Source organism: Grammomys surdaster, unplaced genomic scaffold (assembly GCF_004785775.1).
Source record: "Grammomys surdaster isolate TR1022 unplaced genomic scaffold, NIH_TR_1.0 166, whole genome shotgun sequence".
NCBI classification, from domain to species: Eukaryota; Metazoa; Chordata; class Mammalia; order Rodentia; family Muridae; genus Grammomys; species Grammomys surdaster.
Genome location: NW_021604614.1, coordinates 1045039 through 1068377, shown reverse-complemented (window position 1 = coordinate 1068377; position 23339 = coordinate 1045039). Strand labels below are relative to the sequence as shown.

At 51.9% G+C, this 23339-nt stretch overlaps 2 protein-coding genes across 3 annotated transcripts in view; both read left to right on the top strand.

Moving 5' to 3' along the window:
• Nucleotides 1-5139, top strand: part of Dtx2 (deltex E3 ubiquitin ligase 2) — a 39433-nt gene extending 34294 nt beyond the window's left edge. For both annotated transcript variants that reach the window (XM_028765990.1, XM_028765989.1), the window contains 5 exons: nt 416-489; nt 987-1145; nt 2800-2961; nt 3470-3559; nt 4534-5139. In XM_028765990.1, coding sequence (XP_028621823.1) covers nt 416-489; nt 987-1145; nt 2800-2961; nt 3470-3559; nt 4534-4761 — 713 coding nt within the window. In that variant the 3' untranslated portion in view covers nt 4762-5139. The remainder of the gene's footprint in view (nt 1-415; nt 490-986; nt 1146-2799; nt 2962-3469; nt 3560-4533) is intronic.
• Nucleotides 5140-11140: 6001 nt separating this feature from the next.
• On the top strand, nt 11141-18569 carry Upk3b (uroplakin 3B). Its single transcript, XM_028766075.1, has 7 exons — nt 11141-11525; nt 11680-11829; nt 12772-12997; nt 14456-14535; nt 15397-15526; nt 16592-16795; nt 18005-18569. The coding sequence occupies exons 1-6, from the start codon at nt 11444-11446 to the stop codon at nt 16749-16751; spliced, it is 828 nt and encodes a 275-aa protein (XP_028621908.1). The 5' UTR covers nt 11141-11443; the 3' UTR covers nt 16752-16795; nt 18005-18569.
• The last annotated feature ends 4770 nt before the right edge of the window (nt 18570-23339 follow it).

Here is a 23339-nt window from a genome sequence, read left to right as displayed (position 1 = left end):
CTTGCTAGACTAGAAACAACCTCTCACAGAAATTTCTACAAAAGAGAGTTGACAGTTGGAAAGGCAACACTGCCAGGATCTCCTGGGGTGCTTTGCTCTCTGAGCAAGTATCTTTGACATTTTTGGGGTGGTTTCCTGGGGAGACATTGCTCAGGAGTCCATACTGGTCAGTTACAGATCCTCTGCTTCTGTGATCTCCCCTGTTGGATCAGCCCTGTCTGTAAGCAGGTAGCCTGGGTCAGGTGTCGGTGTCCTGTGCTAACTCTCTTGTCTCAGCCCTGCTAACCTTTCCTCTTCGCAGCCGGAGCTTCTGCCTGCCTGCCTGCCTGCCTGCCTGCCTCCTTCCTTCCTCCCTCAGCATTGCTCTCCCCAGCTTGCATGCCTGGGACAGCACTCACATCCCATTCTCTTCCAGAAGGGATGCCTAAGCCCGAGCCGGAGCAGGTGATCAGAAAGTACACTGAGGAGCTGAAAGTGGCCCCTGAAGAGGTATGTGTCCTAGCAGGAGGATCCCAGCCCTCAGGGTCTGCAAGAGGCTGACACTGGTTCCAGCCTCTCATGGTTAGCCATCACTAAGATGAGGTGGCTAGAGCTCATTCTCACCTCATAGTCAAGCTGAGGTCCCCAGTAGTGTGCTGTCCCCTCAGGCCTGTTGGGTAGGCATGACCATCCGACTCTGCTCAGGCCAGCTTTGTGAAGGAACAAGGTGACCTTGTCTGAGGGCCCCCTTTCATCTCTGGCTCTTGTCTGTAGTAAGAACCATTGGGTGGCTCTTTTCGCCTCATGGCCTGTGGGTTTTGGTCAGCTTTTCAAGGACATAGGTGAGAGATACATACGTGGTCCTATGTTCTAGAATAATCTGTGGGTTGACTTGATGGCCTGCTATCCCCTTCTTCTACAGAGCCAGGACTTTCTTCCTTGCATTGGCTCACTGTCACCATAAAGTGGGCACACAGTGGCAAGTGTGTGCTATGTTTTCCCTGCAGGATTGCATCATCTGTATGGAGAAACTGTCAGTGGCTTCTGGGTACAGTGATGTGACTGACAGCAAAGTCCTCGGGCCCATGGTCGTGGGCCGCCTCACCAAGTGCAGCCATGCCTTCCACCTGCTGTGCCTGCTGGCCATGTATTGCAACGGGAACAAGGTACTATAGTTGGTCTGGGTAGGGCGCAGGGACCGGTCCCCATGGCTCTTTTTGACCCTACTGCCTCAGTATGGTGTCAGGCACCTGTGATCTCAGTGCTGTGGGAGTTGAAGCAATAGAAGCATTAAGTTCTGGGACAGCCTGAGCTATAGATAGGGACTCTGTCTCAAGAAAACAAAGCAAAGAAGTAGTCAAGATAGCTTTGGGCTGGGCGGTGGTGGCGCACGCCTTTAATCCCAGCACTTGGGAGCCAGAGGCAGGCGGATTTCTGAGTTTGAGGCCAGCCTGGTCTACAGAGTGAGTTCCAGGACAGCCCGGCTACACAGAAGAGAGACCCTGTCTCGAAAGACCAAAGAAAAAGAAAAACCAAAAAAAGAAAAAAGAACAAAAAGATAGCTTTGGTGCTAGTAAAGCAGCAGGCTGAAGGGCAGCTGCTAAGCTATGAGGTGACAAGGCTTGGGATCACCCCTGATTAGACTAATAAAGGTCTAGGCCAGCATCGTGGCTCAGTGGTAGAGCTCCTGCCTAGAATCCCCCAGTGAGGAGCTGGGGGTGTGGCTCAGTGGTAGAGTCCCTGTCTAGAATTCCCCAGTGAGGGGCTGGGGGCATGGCTCAGTGGTAGAGCATCTGCCTAGAATCCCCCAGTGAGGGGCTGGGGGCATGGCTCAGTGGTAGAGCATCTGCCTAGAATCCTCCAATGAGGGGCTGGGGGCGTGGTTCAGTGGTAGAGCACTTGCTCTTGAATTCCACCCACAGCATCAGAAAAAGATGTTTTTGAGTATACATCTGGGACCCTGAGCCCCACCCCAAGCTTTAGGACTATGTTGGACAGGGCTAAAAGTACATGACTCCTCCAGCTTGCCTGCAGGAGGGATCCTAGGCTTCTCTGAGCTTTAGGGCTCTGTCTCCTACACACTACAACTTTCATGTATGTCATTTGCACATGTCTTGTATGAGAGTTCTGAATAGTAAGCCATGCACAGATGAACTGGCTCAGGACTGCACACATGGACACCTGCTTTCTCAGCATTGAGGACATTCATGCTAGAGGCTCGGGTGCAAGGCCAGCCTGGACTGCGTTAAGACTGCCTCAGACAACAAACAGGGCAAGCATGTAGAAGAGCTTCCAGAACAAGTCTAATCCCGAGTCCATGTAAAGACGGAAGGACAGAGCCATAAGTTGTCTGCTAGCCCCCACATGCACGCACACAAATTAATAATAAATAGCTAAATCAAACGGAAAACTGTGTCTGTCTAGAGTCCACTCCTCACTGCAGGCTGCATGTCATGTCACACAGGCAGAGCCCTCAGGCCCGGAGCAGCTGACCCAGCTGCTGTCTGTTAATCAGCCTGGGCCTGTGGGAGTGGGAACCAAGTCACACAGTGGGCACTGAGGCCCACTTCCTTGTCCACTTCGTGACAGCCATGTGCAGGGAGGTCTGTGAAAGTGACTAAGTGGGACTTGACCCTCATTTTCCGGCCACGTGCTGGTCTGGTGTCTACTGATTGAGAATCAGGACTTTGTACACAGTGCACCACTGAGGTCCAGGTTCCTTTCAGAGAGGCTGCATGGGCCAGAGTCAGCCATGCTCTCTGGACGTGGCTGTCCTGTGGGCTGGGACTCGGGCTCATTCTGTCTCATCCCCCTCTCTAGGATGGGAGTCTGCAGTGTCCGTCCTGCAAAACCATCTATGGGGAGAAGACTGGAACGCAGCCCTGGGGGAAGATGGAGGTGTTCAGGTTCCACATGTCCCTGCCAGGCCACGAAGACTGTGGGACCATCCTCATTGTTTACAATATCCCTCATGGCATCCAGGTGAGGGGCCTGGCCAGAATCACCATTCCTGACGCCCCGCTTCCTGCCCAGCGCACTCACACCGCCTGCACCCAGTCCAGGGTCAGGATAACCCCGTCTAGAGGAATGCTGGGGTGTTGAGTAATGGAGTCCTTTGGCCCCTCTCTGAGTGAATGAGAGCTCCCCATAGGAGGAGTCAGCCAAGCTTAAAACATGAAGAGTACTGTTGGGGCCTGGAGAATTGGGGGCCCACGAGTGTGCTGTGTAGGTGGTGGGGTGCGGGCCAGGAAGGCTGAAGAGTGGGGCAGGCCCCTTGTTCCTAAGAGACTCAATCCTGAGGCTCCATGTCAGAAACCTGATTCAGGGGGTCATGAAGAAAGGCACTCGAGGCAGGAGTGCCGTCCTCACCCCTGGTGGCCTTCTGAGTGTCTTAGGGAAGACAAGGTTGCCGGGCCAGTGGCAGGAGGCCATGCCGACTGGCTGTGGCCAGCCACAGTCCTGCCATCACGATGTCCCGTTCCTCTCACAGGGACCGGAGCACCCCAGCCCTGGGAAACCGTTCACTGCCCGAGGCTTTCCCCGGCAGTGCTACCTACCAGATAGCCCTCAGGGCCGCAAGGTAAGTCCCCACCCCCGGCCAGTTGTTTCTTCTAACCAGGGACCCACCCGCTATGTATGGGGAGACCTGACCTGAACAGCAGCTCCAGAGAGCCGGGCTCCATCCGGGGTCAGCATGGTGAGAGGCCACAGGAAACACTGGGGACACCTGCCAGTCTGGGACCTCAGCAAGGACTTAGAGTTGAGGAAGAGGCTTCCAGGCCCTAGAATAGCTGACTTGTGAGCTTGGATATAAGCCTGGGGAGGGCAGGGCCCAGACAAGGCTGAGGGAGCTCTCCTAGCTGCTCCATGTGAGCGTTTGCCTGGTGTGCACAGATCCCCATAAACTGGGCACAGTGCACATTTCTACAGTACTTGGGTGAAGGCAGAAGCATCAAGAGTTCAAAGCCACCCTCAGGTATATAGCAAGGCCCTAATTCCTCTTCAAAAAATAAAACACAAACTCTTCCAGCTACTGGGTGATAAGCTGGACTTGTTTTGTTGTTGTTGTTGTTGTTTTCTTCGTTTATTTGGGGTATGGGGCTGTAAGGGCTATACATGGCTTTCATGCGGAAATCCTAAGACCGCTCTGGAGTCCTTCCCCTTACCATTACATGGTCCCGAGCATCAAGCTTGGTTCATTGGGTTTGTGTAGCCCACTGCCATCTTGCTAGCCGTCCTCTCTCTGTCCTTCTGAGGTGGAGTTCGCAGATAACTGTGTTACCACTGAGGTCCACTCCTTGCCCCAAGTTATATGTGGAGGACCTCGGGGTAGGAGGCCTGCAGGAGGAGGGAGGCTGCTGGTCCAGTCAGATCTGGAGGGAAGACCAGCTCAGGGTGAAATGAAGGCGGAGAGGGCTGGGCTGGGCCGGTGGGAAGTGCTCCCAGAGTCCCCACGTGTGGCTCATTACCTGGGCCACCTCCTGAGCCAAGGGCAGTGTGCCTGAGCAGAGCCCCAGTGGCCGTCAGAGGGATGTCCTTCCCTCTTTCTGGCAGGTCCTGGAGCTCCTGAAGGTGGCCTGGAAGAGAAGACTCATCTTTACCGTGGGGACTTCCAGCACCACGGGTGAGACCGACACTGTGGTGTGGAACGAGATCCACCACAAGACGGAGATGGACCGCAACGTGACAGGCCATGGCTACCCGGACCCCAACTACCTGCAAAATGTGCTGGCCGAGCTCGCTGCCCAGGGAGTGACCGAAGACTGCCTGGAACAGCAGTGACCTTCGGGCCCGCCTCTGTCAACTACCCCAAAGCCCCTGGGCGGGTGGGCAGGAAGGTGTGCCTTGTTGAGAGGCAAAAGTGTTTGTTGGGTTTGTGTAGCCCACTGGGGTTGCACCTCCCTCTTAAAGTTTGGGCTTCTTGCCTCTCTGCCACCATCCTGTCTGGGCTGGGGTCTGCCTGGAAAATGGGCGCCCTCGGTATTGTACTTGTGGAAGCGTAAGCTGGAGCTACCTCAGTGCACGGACGGGATGGCCCATCCAGCTCTGGGTGGACTGGTGACCCAGCAAGCGGTGAGCAGGGACGACCATACTCCCAGCTTCTGGCCGGCTTTGCATACCTCAGATCTTATTTGCAATAAAGACCCTATAGCCAACGTGCATCTGTGGGGAGGTGCGTGCGTGCGTGCATGTGTGTGTGTGTGTGTGGTGGGACAGGAGCCATCTTTGTTGATGCTCATTCAACTCACGTTTATGAAGTGAGGTCAAAGACTGCCGAACTCCATAGCGAGACTCCTGTGTCACACGTATGCCCCTTGCCGTGTGTCCCCAGCACTGGTCATGTCCGTTACAACGTGCTGTCCACACAGGGAGGGTGGCCATCTCTGTGCTCCCCAGTGATTATGGGAGACTGGACGGCGACCCTCTGAGGTCGTCCTCTAAGGCCCTGGCTTTTGAGACCGGATCACTGTTTACTCCCTGGGGACACAGGTGTAGATCAGCATACACGGCAGTTCTTATTTTTCCTGTATTTTGGTCATTTTCACTTCCTGTTACCCTCTGCCATCACTCCCCCCACTCTACTAACCCCCTCTCCTTGACAAGCCCCATCCTGTGTTCATGTCCTGTGTGTGTGAGCTACAGAGTTTTGTTAGAGTTGCCCCACGCACTTGGAAGAGGGGTTTACAGGAATGTGGGTGACTTAGCCCCATGCACACCACTAGGGAAAAATGGCTCCTCTACCCAGCAGTCACTAACTTTCCAAAGCTCCTCCAGGTGGAGGTGTGATTCCTGTCCCCCTCCCTATCCGTGGTGGAGTGTGGCTAGGCCTCACTGGGACTTAGTGCAGTGACCGTGTCATGTGCATCTTACAGCGATCCAACCTCTGGCTTATCGTCCTCTTCCCCATCATCCTCTTATAAGGACATTTTCAGGTGTACCTAAAAGTATTGTGAGCCCAAGACTCACATAAGTTAGCCCTAGGGCAAAGGCCATCTGTTTCCTCGGCAGAGCCCCGAACTCAGCCGCACCCCAGACTCCACAGTCTTATGGCACCTCAGGACAGCAGATGGGATCCATTCCCAAATTTCGTCTCACACACACACATGCACGCGTGCACGCACACGCACGCACGCGATCTCTTACAGAGTGCTTTACTGTTGAAGAGACTTGGAGAGGATGCCTCAAATTGCACACCTGATGACATAGTTTCAGAAGAGGAACAGTTAGACTGCAGAACATGTCAAAACCAGACGGGAGCCAGAGAGGCTCGGTGGCTCAGAGCACTGCTGCCCTTCCAGAGGATGGGCCAGAGTTTGATTCCCAGCACTCAGGCCCAGCAGCTCAGAACCGCCTGCAATTCCAGCCTCAGGACGCCAGTGCCCTCACAAGTGTGCACACGTACACCCATAGAAATAATTTGGTTTTTGAGAAGGGATTTCCCTTATAGCCCTGGCTGTCCTGGAACTTACTCTGTAGACCAGGCTGGCTTGAACTCACAGGAATTTGTCTGCCTCTCCCTCCTGAGTACTAAGATTAAAGGTGTGCCCCATCAGCTGGCAATTTTGGGGGGGTTGGGGGAACAGGGTCTGGACACATGGCTTGGTAGTTAAGTGTGCATACTTCTTGCAAAAAAAAAAAAAGTGGGTCCAGTTCCCAGCACCCACGTTGGATGACTCACAGCTGCCTGTAACTCCAGCTCCAGAACATCCGATGCCTCTGACCTCCAAGGGCAATGGCATGCACACATATGCACACCGTCACCGTCACACGAACTGCACGGCTCGGTGGTAAAAACCAGCTAATTCTCATGAGGCTTTTGGTTTTTTTTTCCCCCATCTAAAAAGCAGTAGACATAAGAACTTATCTGAAATTGAGACAAATGACCCTCAAGTCCCTGAAACGGTGCCGAGCGATTGGTTGGCAGTGTAATTCAAAACTAAGAGAAACATGCCAGGCACTGGGGCCAAGCGTCCTTAGCCATCCAGAGGACAAGGTGGGAAAGCCTCTACCACTTCTAGGACATAGAACAAGATAGCTCAAAAGCAAGCAAGAAACCAAATATAAACCCAGCACAGCAAAAATAACTGTTAGGTACTAGCTGGGTAATTTGGGCATTTACCCATTACTGCCGGATATGTAAAACATTGCCACATTGGGACCAGTTCCTCAAAAACTCACATGAGTCCTATTCCCAGGGATCTGCAGAGGGTTGTTTTACGAGAATATGTCTGTATAAAATTTGTATGCAAATATGTGTAGCAATGTACCAAAAGTAGAAACAGCCAAAAAAAAAAAAAAACAAAAAACCACCAAGTCTGGTATCTGCATGTGATAGTACATTCATAAAAAGATGAGCCACTCATGTCTTAGCCCTGCAAAGACACCGGATGAGGAAGCCAGGCCATTTTCCTATTCAGAAGTTGAGGCAGGAGGGTCCTGGGTCTCAGGCCCAGGCCAGCCCTAGTGTCCTGGTTAGTATTTTGGTTGTAGTGGTTGTTGTTTTGTTTTGTCAATCTGACAAAAGCTAGATCTGTTTGGCAAGAGGGAACCTCAAATTGAGGAAGCAGCCACCAGATTGACCTGTGGGCAAGCGTGGGCCATTTTCTTGATTTCTGATTGATATGGGAAGACCTAGCCCCTAAGCGGGTGGTCTGGGGCTGGATAAGATAGCAGGCTGCAGCCGTCAGGTGCAAAGTCCCTTCATGGCTTCTGCTTCTGTTCCTGCCTTGAATTTCTGCCCTTGATCCACACCTTTGGAGTATGATCTGAGAGTTGTTAGCTGCCTTTGGTCATGGGGTTTTCTCACAGCAATAAAAACCCTTATTAAGGTACTGAGCAATTGGGCTATGGTGGCACAGGCCTTTAATCCCAGCACTCTTGAGGCAGAGGCAGGCAGATCTCTGTGAGTTCGAAGCCAGCCTGGTCTACAAAGCAAGTTCTAGGACAGCTAGGGCTGTTACACACAGAAACTGTCAAGAAAGAGAGAGAGAGAGAGAGAGAGGGAGAGAGGAAGGAAGGAAGGAAGGAAGAAAGGAAAGCCGGGCAGTGGTGGTGCATGCCTTTAATCCCATCACTTGGGAGGCAGATTTCTGAGTTCGAGGACAGCCTGGTCTACAGAGTGAGTTCCAGGACAGCCAGGGCTATTCCGAGAAACCCTGTCTCAGAAAAGAAAAGGAAAGAAAAGGAAAAGAGAAAAAAGAAAGGAAGGAAGGAAGAAAGAGAAAGAAAGATACTGAGTATCGTAGACCTGACTCAAAATAAAATGAGTGTAGGAAGGGGCCTACAATGGCTCTAGGTAGGTGCTCTTGCCACCAAGCCTGATGACCCTAGTTGGATCTCCAGGTCCTACATGGTAAAAAGAGAGAAAGTAATGACTGTCAGCTGACTTCCCACCCCCACACATACACCAAGGCACAGACCCTTCCTCCCATGCACACAAACACATGGAATGAACATTAAATGAGAATAATCCAAGCACAAGCCAGGCCTGGTTGCTCACGCCCACAAGCTCTGTGTTCTATAAGGCTGAGGCAGGAGGGTTGCAAGTTCAAGGTCGTGCTTGGGTAACAGAGTGAGTTTACAGCCCAGCCTGGGTAGCTTAAAGAAACCCTGCTTTAAATGAAGAGAGGGGTGGGACTATCACCCCCTAGCATGCCGGAGATTCCTGGGTCCAATTCGCAGTGGACACTTTTGTCTTAAGGTTTGTTTCGGCTCCTTCTTGAGCCTGAGGATTTAGCCCAATGGTAGAGCGTTTGCCAGGGAAATGCAAAGCTCTGGAATGGTCCCCAACACTAAAAAATAGAAAGGAGGCCAGGGTAGAGTTGTATGGAATGCTTGCCTGGTGCGCTCTAAATCCTGTGTTCAGTCTTTAGTACTTCAACCCAATAGTAAAGCCCCCTGTTATAAGCTGTCCATTATAGTCAAAGTATAGTGAGACAGAAGGAAGATCTGGAGTTGGTAGAGGCGCTGGAGTCAGTGGAGGAGTGGAGAGGACCAAGAATAACTGTTTAAGAATAAACCTCATTTAGAATAATAAAAGAGATTTGGCATTCACACTGATGGCCATACAACTTTATAAATATTTATTTCTTTTTAATTTAATAAATAATTTTTTTTTTTAGTTAGGGGACTTCACCCATAGCTATATGAATGCCAGGCAATTGTTCTCTCATTAAGGAGCTATCCCTACTGTGAATCTTATGAAAATACTCAAAACCACCGACCTAGGGCTGTAAAGAATTTGCTTAGAATACCCTAGTGAAGAGCTCAGGGGGTGATTCAGCAGTAGTATTTGTCTAGAATCCCCCAGTGAGGGGCTGGGGGCGTGGCTCAGCGGTAGAGCCCCTGCCTAGAATCTCCCAGTGAGGGGCTGGGGGCGGGGCTCAGTGGTAGAGCCCCTGACTAGAATCCCCCAGTGAGGGGCTGGGGGCGTGGCTCAGTGGTAGAGCCCCTGCCTAGAATCCCCCAGTGAGGGGCTGGGGGCGTGGCTCAGTGGTAGAGCCCCTGCCTAGAATCCCCCAGTGAGGGGCTGGGGGTATGTGTGGTGGTTTGAAAGAGAATGGACCCCATAGGCTCATATGTTTGAATACTTGGTCCCTATTTGGTAGAACTGTTTGGAAAGGGTTAGGAGATGTGGCCTTGCTGGAGGGAGTATGTCACTAAGGGTGGGCTTTGGGATTTTAAAAGCCATTTCCGGTGTTTTCTTCTATCTCCTACTTGAGGATCAGTTTGTGAACTTTCAGGTATTTCAGGCCTTTGCTCCACCATCATGGACTCTAGTCCTCCAAACCGTAAGCACAACTAAATGCTTTCTTTTATAAGTTGACTTGGGCATGGTGTTTTGTCATAGCAATAGAAAAGTGACTACATCAGCATGGTTGTAAGGCACTGTGTACCAACCCAGGTCTTCAAAAGCAAACAAAAAAGGCACATCCATGCCACTATAGTAGTGCATGATCATGAGTTCAAGGCCAGCCTGGACTACATAGGAAGAATTCTGAGCCAGTGAGAGATTCCTAGCAAGGCCTGTTTGAAAAGCATGCACAGGGCCTGGTGAGATGGCTCAGTGGTTAAGAGCACTGACTGCACTGGGCAATGGTGGCACACGCCTTTAATCCCAGCACTTGGGAGGCAGAGGCAGGCGGATTTCTGAGTTTGAGGCCAACCTGGTCTACAGAGTGAGTTCCAGGACAGCCAGGATTACACAGAGAAACCCTGTCTCGAAAAAAAAAAAAAAAGCACTGATTGCTCTTCCAGAGGTCATGAGTTCAAATCCCAGCAACCACATGGTGGCTCACAACCATCTGGAATGAGATGAGATCTGATGCCCTCTAATGGGGTGTTTAAAGACAGCTACAGTGTACTTACATATAGTCATATAGTAAATAAATAAATTAAACCTTTGGGCTGAGTATGACTCGGTTGCTGCCAGGTTGCTTGCATGCAGCTGGCAATATCTATCTGTGATCCCAGCACTTGAGAGACAAAGACAGGAGCATCAAGAGTTCAAAGACTGCCAGGCGGTGGAGGCACATGCCTTTAATACCAACATTTGGGAAGCAGAGGCAGGTGGATCTTTGAGTTCAAGGCCAGTCTGGTCTACAGAGTGAGTTTCAGAACAGCCAGGGCTACACAGAGAAACCCTATCTTGAACCCTACCCCACCCCACCCCCAAAATAAAGAAAAGAGAAAGAAAGAAAGAAAGAAGGAAAAAAGAAAGAAGGAAAAAAAGAAAAAAAGTAAGAGAGAGAGTTTAAAAGTCATCTTCTGTTACATGGTGAGTTTGAGGCCAGCCTGGATGACATGAGAACCTGTCTTAAAAACAGACTAACAAACTTAAAACAACATAGAATAAGACCTATAGGGTTTGGATAAACAAAATGTTTGTCACCGAAGGCTGCTCTGTCCTTTCAGAGGGCTAGATCTCCCACTGGAGACGGAAATGGGCATTCAGAGCTGAGGAAGATATGTCTCCATGGGGCACAGGTTACATGGAGGGCAGTGTCTGGGAGCTGCTTTGGGGCAGGTCAGGTTCTCCCCTCTCCTCACTTTCTGGATGAGCATGGATGGCTAGAGGTTGGCTCCTGGCACCCAGAGCTCAGGAATCCTAGGCATGTGGTTTTGGGTCCAGAGAGAGGAGGGAAGTCTCCCTCCCAGGGCCAGGGAGTAAGGTGGTACCACAATTTAGACATCAGCTTTGGGGTGGAGGTGGGGGGGGGTCACATGAAGGCCGACCCTAAATGGCTCCCCTCCCTTCGTTTAGTTCTAGAGTGGAGCCCCTGTGCAGGAGCCCACTGTGCCCCTCCCTGTGATGGGGAGGGAGGGGTGAAGTCATCGGTTCAGGTCTTTCCTGCTCTCATGGCCGTCCACGTGACCAGCAACTGTAGGCCAGAGGTGTTGGAGGTGGAGTGAGACAGGACCAGCCCCTAAGCCTGGTCAGCCCTGACCAAGTGCTGTGGCAGTCATGGCGCTCACCCAGAGGCAGCCTCACCCTCGGCCCCTGCTTCTCCTGGTACTTATGTGGCTCCCCCAAAGCCTGAGTCTAGGTGAGTGGAACTCTTGCAATGGATACCCTTAGCCAAACCTGAGGCCCCGGGATACTGGAAACCTCCTAGACTGGAAGAGTGGGGGAGGGGAGGGGGGGCCCCACAGAACTGCCAAGCTTATCTCGATTCTCACCTTTGTCCCCCATGGCTACAGACCTGATTCCCTACACACCGCAGATAACAGGCTGGGACCTGGAAGGGAAGGTCACAGCCACTACGTTCTCTCTGGAGCAGCCTCGGTGTGTCTTCCATGAGCATGCCTCGGCTAACGACACCATCTGGCTAGTGGTGGCTTTCAGCAATGGTGCGTGGTGAGGACGTGGGGCCTTGGGGTGAGGGCACGGGCTGAGCGGAGATACCTGAGGTTCTGGGTGGATGGCAATATTGACTTTGTCTCTGGATGTGGGGGTCAGGGCTGTACCCTGGCCAGAAATGTGTTGAGTGCAGGGTGGGCAATGCCAGTCCTCTGGGATTAACAGGGACCACCTCTCCTTTTTTTTTTTTTTTTTTGAGACAGGGTCTCCTGTAGCCCAGGAGGCCTTAAACTTCTGGGCTTGCTGCCTCCACCTTCCAATTGCTGGGCTGGTTGGGCGTGCACAACCATGCCCAGTTCATGTGGTACCAGGGATAGAGGACAGGGTTTATGCATTGCTACCAAACTGAGTGTTAAATCACAGCTCGCCCTTTGAGACACTGGTCACTTTAAGACAGTGATTCTCAACGTTCCTAATGCTGACACCCTCATGGTGTGGTGACTCCCCCAACCACAAAATTATTTCGTTGCTACTTCAGAAGTGTAATTTTGCAACCACTGTGAATTGGAGTGTAAATATCTCATATGCGACCCTGGGTTGCTGGAGCCAACGAAGGGGGTCGTGACCCACAGGTTGAGAACCGCTGCCCTAAGACCATTGTGTCACTTGGAGAGCTCAGTCCAAGCCCTCTGAAGATTGCATCCTGGGACAGAAGACGTCTGCTGCTCTCTCTTCCTTTAAAAGAATTGCTTTGCATGTGTTTATTATTGTATGTAGCAGTCCAGGCGTGTTCGTGGGAAATTCGGAGGACAGCTTGAGGGAATCAGTTGTCTCCTTCCACCACGTGGGTCCTGAGGCTCAAATTCAGGTCGTCAGACTTGGCCGCAAGCGCCTTTAACCGCACAGCCATCACCCCATCCATCTTATTAATATACTTAACAGCCCCAGCCCTGGTACCTGCTCTTGCCTCTATCTGTCCCTTTTTCCTCCAGCCTCCAGGGACTTTCAGAACCCACAGACCGCTGCTAAGATCCCGACCTTCCCACAGCTGCTGACTGACGGCCACTATATGACATTACCCCTGTCCCTGGATCAGCTGCCGTGTGAGGACCTGGCCGGTGGCAGTGGAGGTGTCCCCGTGCTTCGGGTGGGCAATGACTTTGGCTGTTACCAGCGACCCTATTGCAATGCTCCCCTCCCCAGCCGGGGCCCTTACAGGTGGGTTGTCTGGAGCCCTTGCCCTGGGATTGGGTGTCTTCAGTGAGGAGGTGGGACTTCCTGGTCTAAGATTCAGACCCTGTCCCCTTCTTCTGAACTATGGCCTGCCATATAGCTCTACCTCTTTGTCAGTTGTCTTTTTCTTTCTTTGCGTAGTGAGGTACCAAAAAGACCTTTCCATAAGCTGATCAAGGTGACACACTGCTGTGACCGCAGCACTCCGGAGACAGAGGTGGGAGGATCGTGAGTTCAAGGCCAGGTGCTGGTACATAATGAGTTTGCGACAAGCTACTGCTGAAGACCGTGTTAAAGCAACCAGCTGCTGGGATGCAGCTCAGTCGGTTGGTGTTTAGTCTACATGGATGAAGCCCGCGGGGCCATCCCAGCACCATAGAAACCAAGAGTAGTGGTGCAGGCCTGGAATCCCAGCATTTAAGCGGTGAATCGGCAGGAAACCCAAGAATATAGGTTATACTCAGCTGCATATTGAGTTCAAGGCTAGCCTGAGCTACATGAGACAATTATCTAACAAAACAAAACAAAACAAAACAAAGCCAACCAACCAACGACAACAACAAAACTCAGAGAGTCCTTTTCAGATGTGTTCTAAAAGGGGGATGTGGATTTCTGGATAAGACCACTGCCACTGGTCTCAAGCAGATCTGACAGAATTCCGAACCCATAGTGCAGATGAAGAAACCAAGGCCTGTTGTGCTAGAATTCAGACAAGGGTCTCTTCAGTGTTCATCACGAGATGAAGAGCCCAGGTGTCCTCAGAGAGACTTCATAGTGGGAGCCGTCCGTTCCTTTATCCATGCTGGCAATAGCATCTTCCTCACAGCCATTCCACCCCGCCCCCTTCCCATCAGCCACTAGTGCTGGCTTCCCTCCAGCGCTCCGTTGGGCCCACTCTGCTCTCTTCCCAGAGCTCCCACCCCTGAGAGATAGCATAGTGCCAAGTCTTCCCTCCCTGCTCTCCAGGCCCTCGGGCTCTGACCACACCCTTAACTCCACCCACATGCCTTTACCAAGGCTCTTAATTTGAAGCCTAGCCTCTTTTCAAAATGGTTGGCCACACAAACTCCAGGGACCTAAGCTTCTATTTTGTTACACTGGTATTGAGCCCAAGAGTTTGTGCATTCTAGGATGGTGCTCCCCCACTGAGCCACGCCCCCAGCCCCTCACTGGGGGATTCTAGGCAGGGGCTCTACCACTGAGCCACGCCCCCAGCCCTTCACTGGGGGATTCTAGGCAGGGGCTCTACCGCTGAGCTGACTCCTCAACATTTTTTTTATCTTTTATTTTGAGACAAGGTCTCAAAAAGCTACCAGGCAGCCACTAAACTTCTGTTTTTCTTCCCTCAGCCTACGGAGTACCTAGGATATCAGGCCGGTGCCCCATGCCCACTTACGACATCCGAGTCTTACTCTTGTCCCCATTGCTTTCCTGTCTCTTCAGTGTGAAATTCCTTGTGATGGATGTTGGCGGCCCACCCAAGGCTGAGACAAAGTGGTCCAATCCCATTTATCTCCACCAAGGTAGTGCTGGGTGAGGGATCTAAGACTGACTCAACGCATAACTGAAACTCTTGCTGAAGGGTGGGACCTGGGTTGGAACATCACAATGGCACCAGACTTTTTTTTCCCTTAGTACTAGGCATTGAATCTTATACCCACCAAGGAAGTACTGTTCTACACCAGGCCATGGCTCTACTCCCTCACTGGGTGATTCTAGGCAGGGGCTCTACACAGAAGTACAATTCCAGGCCTCTTTTTACTTTATATATTGAGATATGGTCTAAGTTGACCAAGCTGACTTTAAATCTCCTCTGTAGCCAGGATGGCCTGTAACTTGAGATTCCCTGCCTTATCCTCCCAAGTAACAGATTACAGGTGTGCCCGACCAGTTCCATCCTGACAGCTATCAACCCTTGCTTGGGTGCCCAGCTCCAGCTTCATTCAGCCCCAGGCCCTCTCTACTGAGTGCAGGGAGAAGGGCCCAAGCATCCTCCTCCACCTAGAGGCCGTGTTGGGGGTGGCACTTGCTTCAGAGTCAGGCTACCAAGGCAATTGGGTAGGGTGACAGATGCCTGTCACCTGAAGGCCTTCGATTCCAGGCTGTGGGGAGCAAGATGGTAACAAGGTGACTCCTGAGATCTGCCTGGTGTATCTGGGCCTGTGGTAGGGAACTGGAAGGAATGGTCTAGAAGGTGAGTCCAGTGTAGAAGAACTTGGAGGAATGGCTGCTCCTGGCTGGGGGAAATGGACAAGATAAACAGACTCAGGAGGCTCTGTGGGGCCGTGGGGCAGCCAAGCCTTGAAGTGTGTTGAGCTTGTATGGGGAGTGACCATCAGCCAGGGGGTGAGTGGGCAGCCTCTGAATGGATCCTGTGTGTGCAGGAAAGAACCCCAACTCCATTGACACATGGCCCGGCCGTCGGAGTGGCTGTATGATCATCATCTCTTCCATCCTTTCTGCCCTGGCCGGCCTCTTGCTTCTGGCTTTCCTGGCAGCCTCCACTACGCGTTTGTAAGTGATGGCGACACCTTGTAGGCACCTCTTCCACCTGGACCCTTCCCTGTCCCAATCCCTAGATCCCGAAAGCCTCTCCTGAGTCCTGCAGTTCCAGGCTGGCTGATGCCCTTCCAGGCAGTGTGGAGGGAAGTGCTAGTCTGCGTCTGTCACCCGGGTGGCAGGCAGATGCTACAGTAGATGCTACAGGCTGGGCCAGGGTTCTTTCCCCAGTCTTCGTCTTTTCTCCATGACCCCTGGAGTGTCTTGATAACTGCCACTAGGGTAGGTTATCAGGGTACCCTGGATGAGGTGCCTCTCCTGCTGGTTCCAAAACAGAGGGAAGGGGGACTGGGGAAACAGCTAACTAAGTAAAGTGCTTCCTGCACAGACAAGGACCCGAGTTTGAATCCCCAGCTCTCAACAAAATCCAGATGTGGCTGTGTGTGTCTGTACCCTAACTCACGGGAGGGGCACGGGGATCCCGAGAATCTGTGGCCAAATCCAGATGTGGCTGTGTGTGTCTGTACCTAACTCACGGGGAGGGGCATGGGGATCCCGAGAATCTGTGGCCAGTCAGTCAATAAAGGTTTCAATTAAAGACCCTGGCTCAAAAAGGTAAGATAATGCTGGCAGGATGGCTCAGTGGGTAAAGTCTCTTGCCACCAAACCTGATGACCTGAGTTTGATCCCTGGGACCCACATGGCAGAAGGAGAGAACTGTTTCCTGCTGGTTGTCCTGTGTCCTCTGTGCACACACCATGGCATGTGCACCTCCCTTCCCAACAGATAATGTTTTTCCTTACAGATAAGGTTATAGTGACAGAGGAAGACACCCCCCAACTCAACCCCTGTTCTCCACACAGGCACATGCATGCATGCTCACACACACACACACACACACACACATACATATATATATATATATACCTATGCACTACATATGTCATGTACCGAATAAAAAGGAGGGCAGGTGAGGGGACAGGCCGAGGGGTGCGTATTCCGGGGAGGGGACACAGCTAGAACGTGGTGGCCTTTGGTTAGGGATGTAACGTGTCCCCCTCTTTCTTCTCTCACCTGCAGCTCCAGCCTGTGGTGGCCTGCGGAAGCCCCCGAGCAGTTGCGGATTGGCTCCTTCATGGGAAAACGTTACATGACTCACCATATCCCCCCCAGCGAGGCTGCCACACTGCCGGTGGGCTGTGAGCCTGGCCTGGACCCCCTTCCCAGTCTCAGCCCATAGCCTGGTCTCTGCGGCTTGGGCCTGGGGTGAGGGGCAGAGAGCAGGTACAAAGGTTCTGTGGGGTGGAGGATGGGGTGGGGTCGTGGATCTTCTGCTTCTGGTCCTGTCCCTTACTAGGCCTTTGTCTGTAAGCACATTTGTAGACGATCACGGTCAGCTCAGGTTTACTTACCCTCCGACACGTGAGGCTAGAGGAGGAGGCCAGGTCATCCCCACCTTAGCCAGACTTCAGCGAACTCAGGAGGAGACAGGTAACACAGGCTGTGATTCCTACACTTAGGAGGCAGAGGTAGGAAGGTCATGTGCTCCAGGCTAGTCCAGGCTTAGTAGCAGAAGCCTGCCTCAAACAAGACAAACCATACCAAAACAAAAGCACCCAACCCCGGGAGGCGGCCTTGTTGGGCAGTTAGTAGATTGGGCCCAGCCCATCATGACACTCGAACCATCTTCCGTCCTACCCAACAACCAGGGCTGGGCTGCAGTTCCAGAAATACCCCTTCTGTCCTCTCGCTCCTTCTGAGGATGGGTCTCAGCCGTGCACTGGCTCGAGAGTGTAAATGGACATTAACATCAGCTCGGCTGCCTCTCCCAGCCCCTGTGCACACTGAGGTGGTTCTGCACACTTCTCTGCTCACTACGCACCATTTATTGCACATCTGCCTTTACGTACCACATACAGTGTTAGACACGGCCTCGGGCAAAGCTGGTTGTGACTTTGGAGGACTCTACCTTGCTTTGAATCTCAGACTGACACCTGTCCAGATGTGGGATCTATTGCAGTTGGGGAGATGCCATGTCCTCAAATTATCCTCAGGGTCACTCTCTCCCAAGTACCCTAGTGGTGGGCTCTTTGAGACCCACTGTACACTCCATCAAAGGAAAAGATCTCCGGGACAAAGCCAGTGGTTCCTGACATCACCACGCGGGGGCGCCCGCGAGAACGTGGCGGCCTTCATCTGCGTTCCTGTCCTCTTAGGGGTTAGGGAAGAATGTATTTCCAGCTCATCCAGGCCAAGCCCGCAGAGCTACCAAGTTCTCCTTAATGGCGACCCTTGTGGCTCATTGACTTGCCCTCCCACACTGTTTAGCCACCCTACCCCATGTCCCTCGGGGCTTGTCTGATCAAGCTCTTTGGAAGTTAGTAAATGTTACTATGCAGGAGTGTTGCTCCGGCTGGCTTTACGACAGGAGCATGTGGTGGTGCCCTGGCGCTGTCTCTTGATTGCCGCCAATTTGTGCTTTTGGAATAACAGAAACCTGCTCACACTTCAGGATCCAGTGGTCACAGCGACTCTCCCTCCTGGCACAGGCCTCAGTGACAGATCTTTGTCAAATCGATGAACCTCTGCCTCTGAGTCCTGTTCCCCATCTGCCGAACCCCCAGCATCCAGAGGTGATCTCGGAGGTACAGATAGAAGCTGCACCCAGCCAAATGCTCCAGTGGCTGGAGAAGCGTTGTGGATGGAGCAGCTTTTGAAATTGGATTAGATTTGAACCCAGAGCCCCGTGGACCAGGAGAGGGCAACCTCCCTTGGGATTGAGAGAGAGATAACCTCCCCACACCAACTTGTCCCAGCACCCGTCCTTGTTTCCATGGGCCACTGGTATTTGCTGAGTTAAAAGATGAATGAAGGACTTGCGAAACACCATCAGGTCCGATGACATGAATTGTTCCCACGTGGGAGGAGAGAACCAGCTCTGACAAGTTGTCCTCTGACCCTGACCTCTACAAAACGAAGGCATGCATGCTCCCCCCCCCCCCCCGCCCCTTTGCATCCTCCGCACCTTTTCACCTGCAAATACAAAATAAGTAACAGATTTTTATTTTATTTTATTTTTTGTTTTGTTTTTTCGAGACAGGGGTTCTCTGTGTAGCCCTGGCTGTCCTGGAACTCACTCTGATCGAGGCTAGCCTCGAACTCTCGAACTCAGAAATCCGCCTGCCTCTGCCTCCCAAGTGCTGGGATTAAAGGTGTGTGCCACTACCGCCCGGCCGCAGATTTTTATTTTTAAGGCGTATGAATAAATGCTCTCAGGGCTCAAGGATCAGCTAGACTTGAGAAAGGACCCCCAGACTTTGTGATCCTGGTTCCCTGTGTCTGGTTTGCTGTAGGTACTTTTGCGGTCCGGGTTGGTTCTCGCCGCCGCCACACGGGGGCGAGAGTATGCCTTTGCAGTCTCTACAAAGTAGAGAATGGGAAGAAAATGGGAAAAGGCAGGCTTGGCGGCACAGGGTGGGGTGGAGGGGATGGGATCCGTGCTAGGGTGGGAGTGGTGGGGGAGACGGGAAGGCGGTGGGGGTGTCGGTTAGGGCCCGGAGGTTGGAGAATTACTGGGATTTTGAGGCCAGCACTCTGGAGATGGATGGGGAAGCTGGACATCAAGATCGTTCTCATACAGTCTGAGGCTCTGCCTCAAAAACAGAAAATTAAACACACAGAGAAGCGAGAATGGAGATCTTTATGCACCAAAAATGGGTGTACCATCCCAGGGAGAGTTCTATCAGATTCTCAGAAAAAGGAGTTCTGGAGTAGGGACATCTGTGCGTGCATGCATGAGTGTGTGCGTGCTCAACGGTTAAGAGCATTGACTGCTCTTCCAGAGGTCTCGAGTTCAATTCCCAGCACCCACATGATGGCTCACAACCATCTGTAATGAGATCCGATGCCCTCTTCTGGTGTGTCTGAAGATAGTGACAATGTACTCACATACATAAGATAAATAAATCTTTAAAAAAGAAAAGCAAAAATGAAAAGTAACCCTGACTAATAGTCAGGTAGTGGTGGCACACGCCTTTAATCCCAGCACTTGGGAGGCAGAGGCAGGCAGATTCTGAGTTTGAGGCCAGCCTGGTCTACAGAGTGAGTTCCAGGACAGCCAGGGCTATACAGAGAGACCCTGTCTCGAAACCTGCCCCTCCCCCCCCCAAAAAAAAGGAAAAAAGAAACCCTGAGTAAGGGGGTGGAGGAAATGGCTCAGTGGTTAAGAGCACTGATTGCTCTTCCAGAGGTCCTGAGTTCAATTCCTAGCAACTACATGATGGTTCACAGCCATCTGTAATGGGATCTGATGCCCTCTTCTGGTGTGTTTGAAGGCAGCTACAGTGTACTCATATACAGCTCTGACTGAACACATCCTGTTTAAACAATTGAAAATAAAATAAAAATGTAAGAAGCTGGCCTCGCTAGCACAGCCGAGCAACTGCTCACTGACAGGCACTCATTGTCACAGGCTCGCTGCTGTCCCAGCCCTGCCCGGACTCTGACACCACAGTGGGATTACATGGCAGGAATGAACTAAATACCAAAGGAAAGCGTGTACCTGTCCGAGGGGCTGGAGAAGATGGATAGCCACAGCACTAACAGCTCCGTCAGCCGCGAGAATGTTGTTTTCATAGCAGCCGGTGGCGCAAGGGTGTTGGCAAATTCCTAATGTTTCATGAAGGTAGATTCCTACCTCAGGTCATCTGGAGGCCATCGTAGGAAACCACCTGTGATCTCCTGCCCTGGGCTTTGCTGGCTGAAGTGTCATAGAATCCAGTGGTCCAGAACAGCAGCTGCTGGGCCCCATCAAACCCTGGTGGGACATTTTGCCCAGGGTTCCATACAACAGGAGTACTGGGAACTTTGGGAGGAGCCTCTAGCACCAACCATGTGGTAAAGAGGTTTTTGACTTTGTTTGGACATAGCAGGACAATGTCTTACTATTTAGCCCTGGCTGGCTTGGCACTTACTACGTAGACCAGGCTAGCCTTGAACTCAGAGCTCCCTGAATGCCCTTGCCTCTTGAATGCTGAGAGTAAAGGTGTGGGTCACTTTGGTTCTCTTCTTCTTGAGACAGGGTCCTGCTATGTAACCCAGACTGGCAGCCAACTTGTAATTTTCCTGCCTCTACCTCCCAAGTGTTAGGATTACAAGTACTAGCTACCGCACCCAGTGGGAAGAACTTTATGTATTTATTATTACTCTATTGTGTTGCTGGGGGTTATACTTGGGTCCCCCTACATGCAAGGCAAATGCTCTACCATTGAGCCACATTCCCAGGCCTTTGCTGGGAGGATTCTAGGCAGAGGCGCTAACCACTGAACCACACCCCCAGTCTCTTACCAGGGGATTCTAGGCAGGTGCTTTACTACTGAGCTATGTCCCAAGAACGTTTTATTAAATGCTCCCCGGGGACTCTATATAAGGAAATGCCATGACACCCACTGGCCCATAACTTCATAGCTCGTCAGTCAAAAACAAGTTCTTTGTGAAAAAGGAAAAACATCCAGGCTCAGGGGATGACTGCACCGTGATTCATCAGTCAGCAGAGCAGAGCTGTTAGAACACAGGCCGCAGATTCAGTCCCCAGAACCCACGTGGGGAACAGAGAACCAACTCCTAAAAGTTGTCCTCTGACCTTCACACACATGCTAGGGCATGTCCACAGCCCCCTTCTTCCAGCACACACATGATAAACTAGTGCAATAAAACCTGTCTTAGGGTCTGGAGAGATGGCTCAGTGGTTAAGAGCACTGTCTGCTGTTCGAGAGGACCTGAGTTCAATTCCCGGCAACCACATGGATGGCTTCCAGGGGGTCTGATGCCTTCTTCTGACCTCCCTAGGCAACAGGCACACACTTGGTGCACATATACTATACATTCAGGTAAAACACCCATTCTCACATAATAAGATAATCATTTAAAGCTATTTTTGAAGACGTCTATATTTTTACTACATTTTGGCATCAGGGAGGTTAAAAGAAAGATTACTTCAAATTTTAGGTCAGCCTGGGCTTTAGAATAAAATCCTGTTTTAAAGGAAAAAAGAAAGAGAAAGATTGAGAGAGAAAGAGAGAGAGAGAGAGACAGAGAGAGAGAGAGAGAGGAAGAGAGAGAGAGAGAGAGAGAGAGAGAGACAGAGAGAGATGACTATGGGCTGTGGATGGTTTAGAGGTCAGAGGTCAGACAAGGATAGTTAGACAAGCCAGAGCTACTGAACCCGGTCCATGACCTTGTACCTCCCGTCCATCTCTCCTTGCTTATCCTAGCCTCGATGTCCCTGAGTTCTGGGAGCAAGACAGAAGCCCATACCCAGCACTCAGTCCTCATTTGCTATGTCACCCCCATCGGGAAGCTCTGCCCATCTCTCCTGGCCTCAGTTTCCCCTCTGTGAGGTGAACATTCAACCCAGAAGATGTCCAGTGCCCTCTGGTGTCTCACACTGCACTCTTGGCCTCCCGAAACGCCACACCACTCCTCCTGAGTGACACAGGCCAGAGGACCCAGGAGAAAGAAAAGAATGTGTTTCCCTGACAACCATTCTTCTGCCTGGCTTCCCTCCAATGAGGGACCGAGAGGAATGTCTCATTAATCACGCTGGCCTCTCCCTTTCCCTCTCCAGCCCTCTCTCCCTATGCTCAATGAAAATAACCCAAGTTTCTCAGCGTGTTTCACAGAGCCACTGGGCTTGGCTTGGCCCCCTCAGCCCCTGTGACTGGAACCCTGTCTGTGTCTCCATCTCTAACCCACGAGGCCAGGGCAGCAGAGGAGCCCTTGGGAGTAGCAGAGAGGGGACTGGTCCTCTAGACATCTCTGACACCTTTTCCTGAGGTTTCCTCCACTAGACATGGCTGGAACTAGCTTAGAAAGCCCAGTGCTAGGCAGAGGCACCATGATAGAGGCAACATGAGCGTCAGGGGGAACCCAAGGAGGTTCACGACCTAGCATTGCGGGTGGGGCACAAAGAGGCTTCCTGGATATGGTGTCACAGGAGCAGGTGATTTCAGGGAGGGTTGAAGGAGGAGAGGTGGGGGTTGGGTGTCATTGCTGGTTCTGTGAGGTGATCAGCCAGCTGGGTGGAGGGGTGTGAAAGCACAGGTCAAGAAAGTAAGGTAGGGGGTCTGGAGAGATAGGTCGACTGGTAAGAGCACCCCCTGCTCTTGTAGAGGATCTGAGTTCGAGTCCCCAAACCCACATGTGGTGGCTCAGAACTGTAACTCCAGCTCTATGGTAATCTGACGCCTCTGGCCTCCAAGGGCTCCTGCACGTAGGTGCACATAGACATCCACAGCCCCCAACACAGAAACACATACACAGAGTAAAAAGAAAACAAAAATCTTGGGGAAAAAAAATAGGTAGGAAAGATAGCCTGGGACAAGGCCTAAAGCTACCCCAAGTATTTGGGCAGTGTGAAATCTTCCATGTGTAGTGGGGCTGCTTAGGTTAAAAAGATTGATGAAAGGGTTAATAGGAAGCAGGAAGGCAAGCTGGGCTTGAAGGCTCATGCTTGTAATCTTAGCACTTGGAAGGCTAAGGCAGGAATCTGAGGCTAGCCTGGGCTACAGTAAGCCGAGTCTGAATATTGTTGTCATGTTGTTGTTTGTTTTAGTCTTTCACCTTTTGGGGTGAGGGAATGGCTCAACTGAGAGCGCCTGGCTAGACTCTGCAAGTGAAATGCTAAGATGTGCTCAGAAGCAGAACGCTTGTTTTGAATCCCCCCCCCCCCCCCCCCCCACCCCACCCCACCCCCGTGAGGGGCTGGGGGCGTGGCTCAGTGATAGAGCCCCTGCCTAGAATCCCCCAGTGAGGGGCTGGGGGCGTGGCT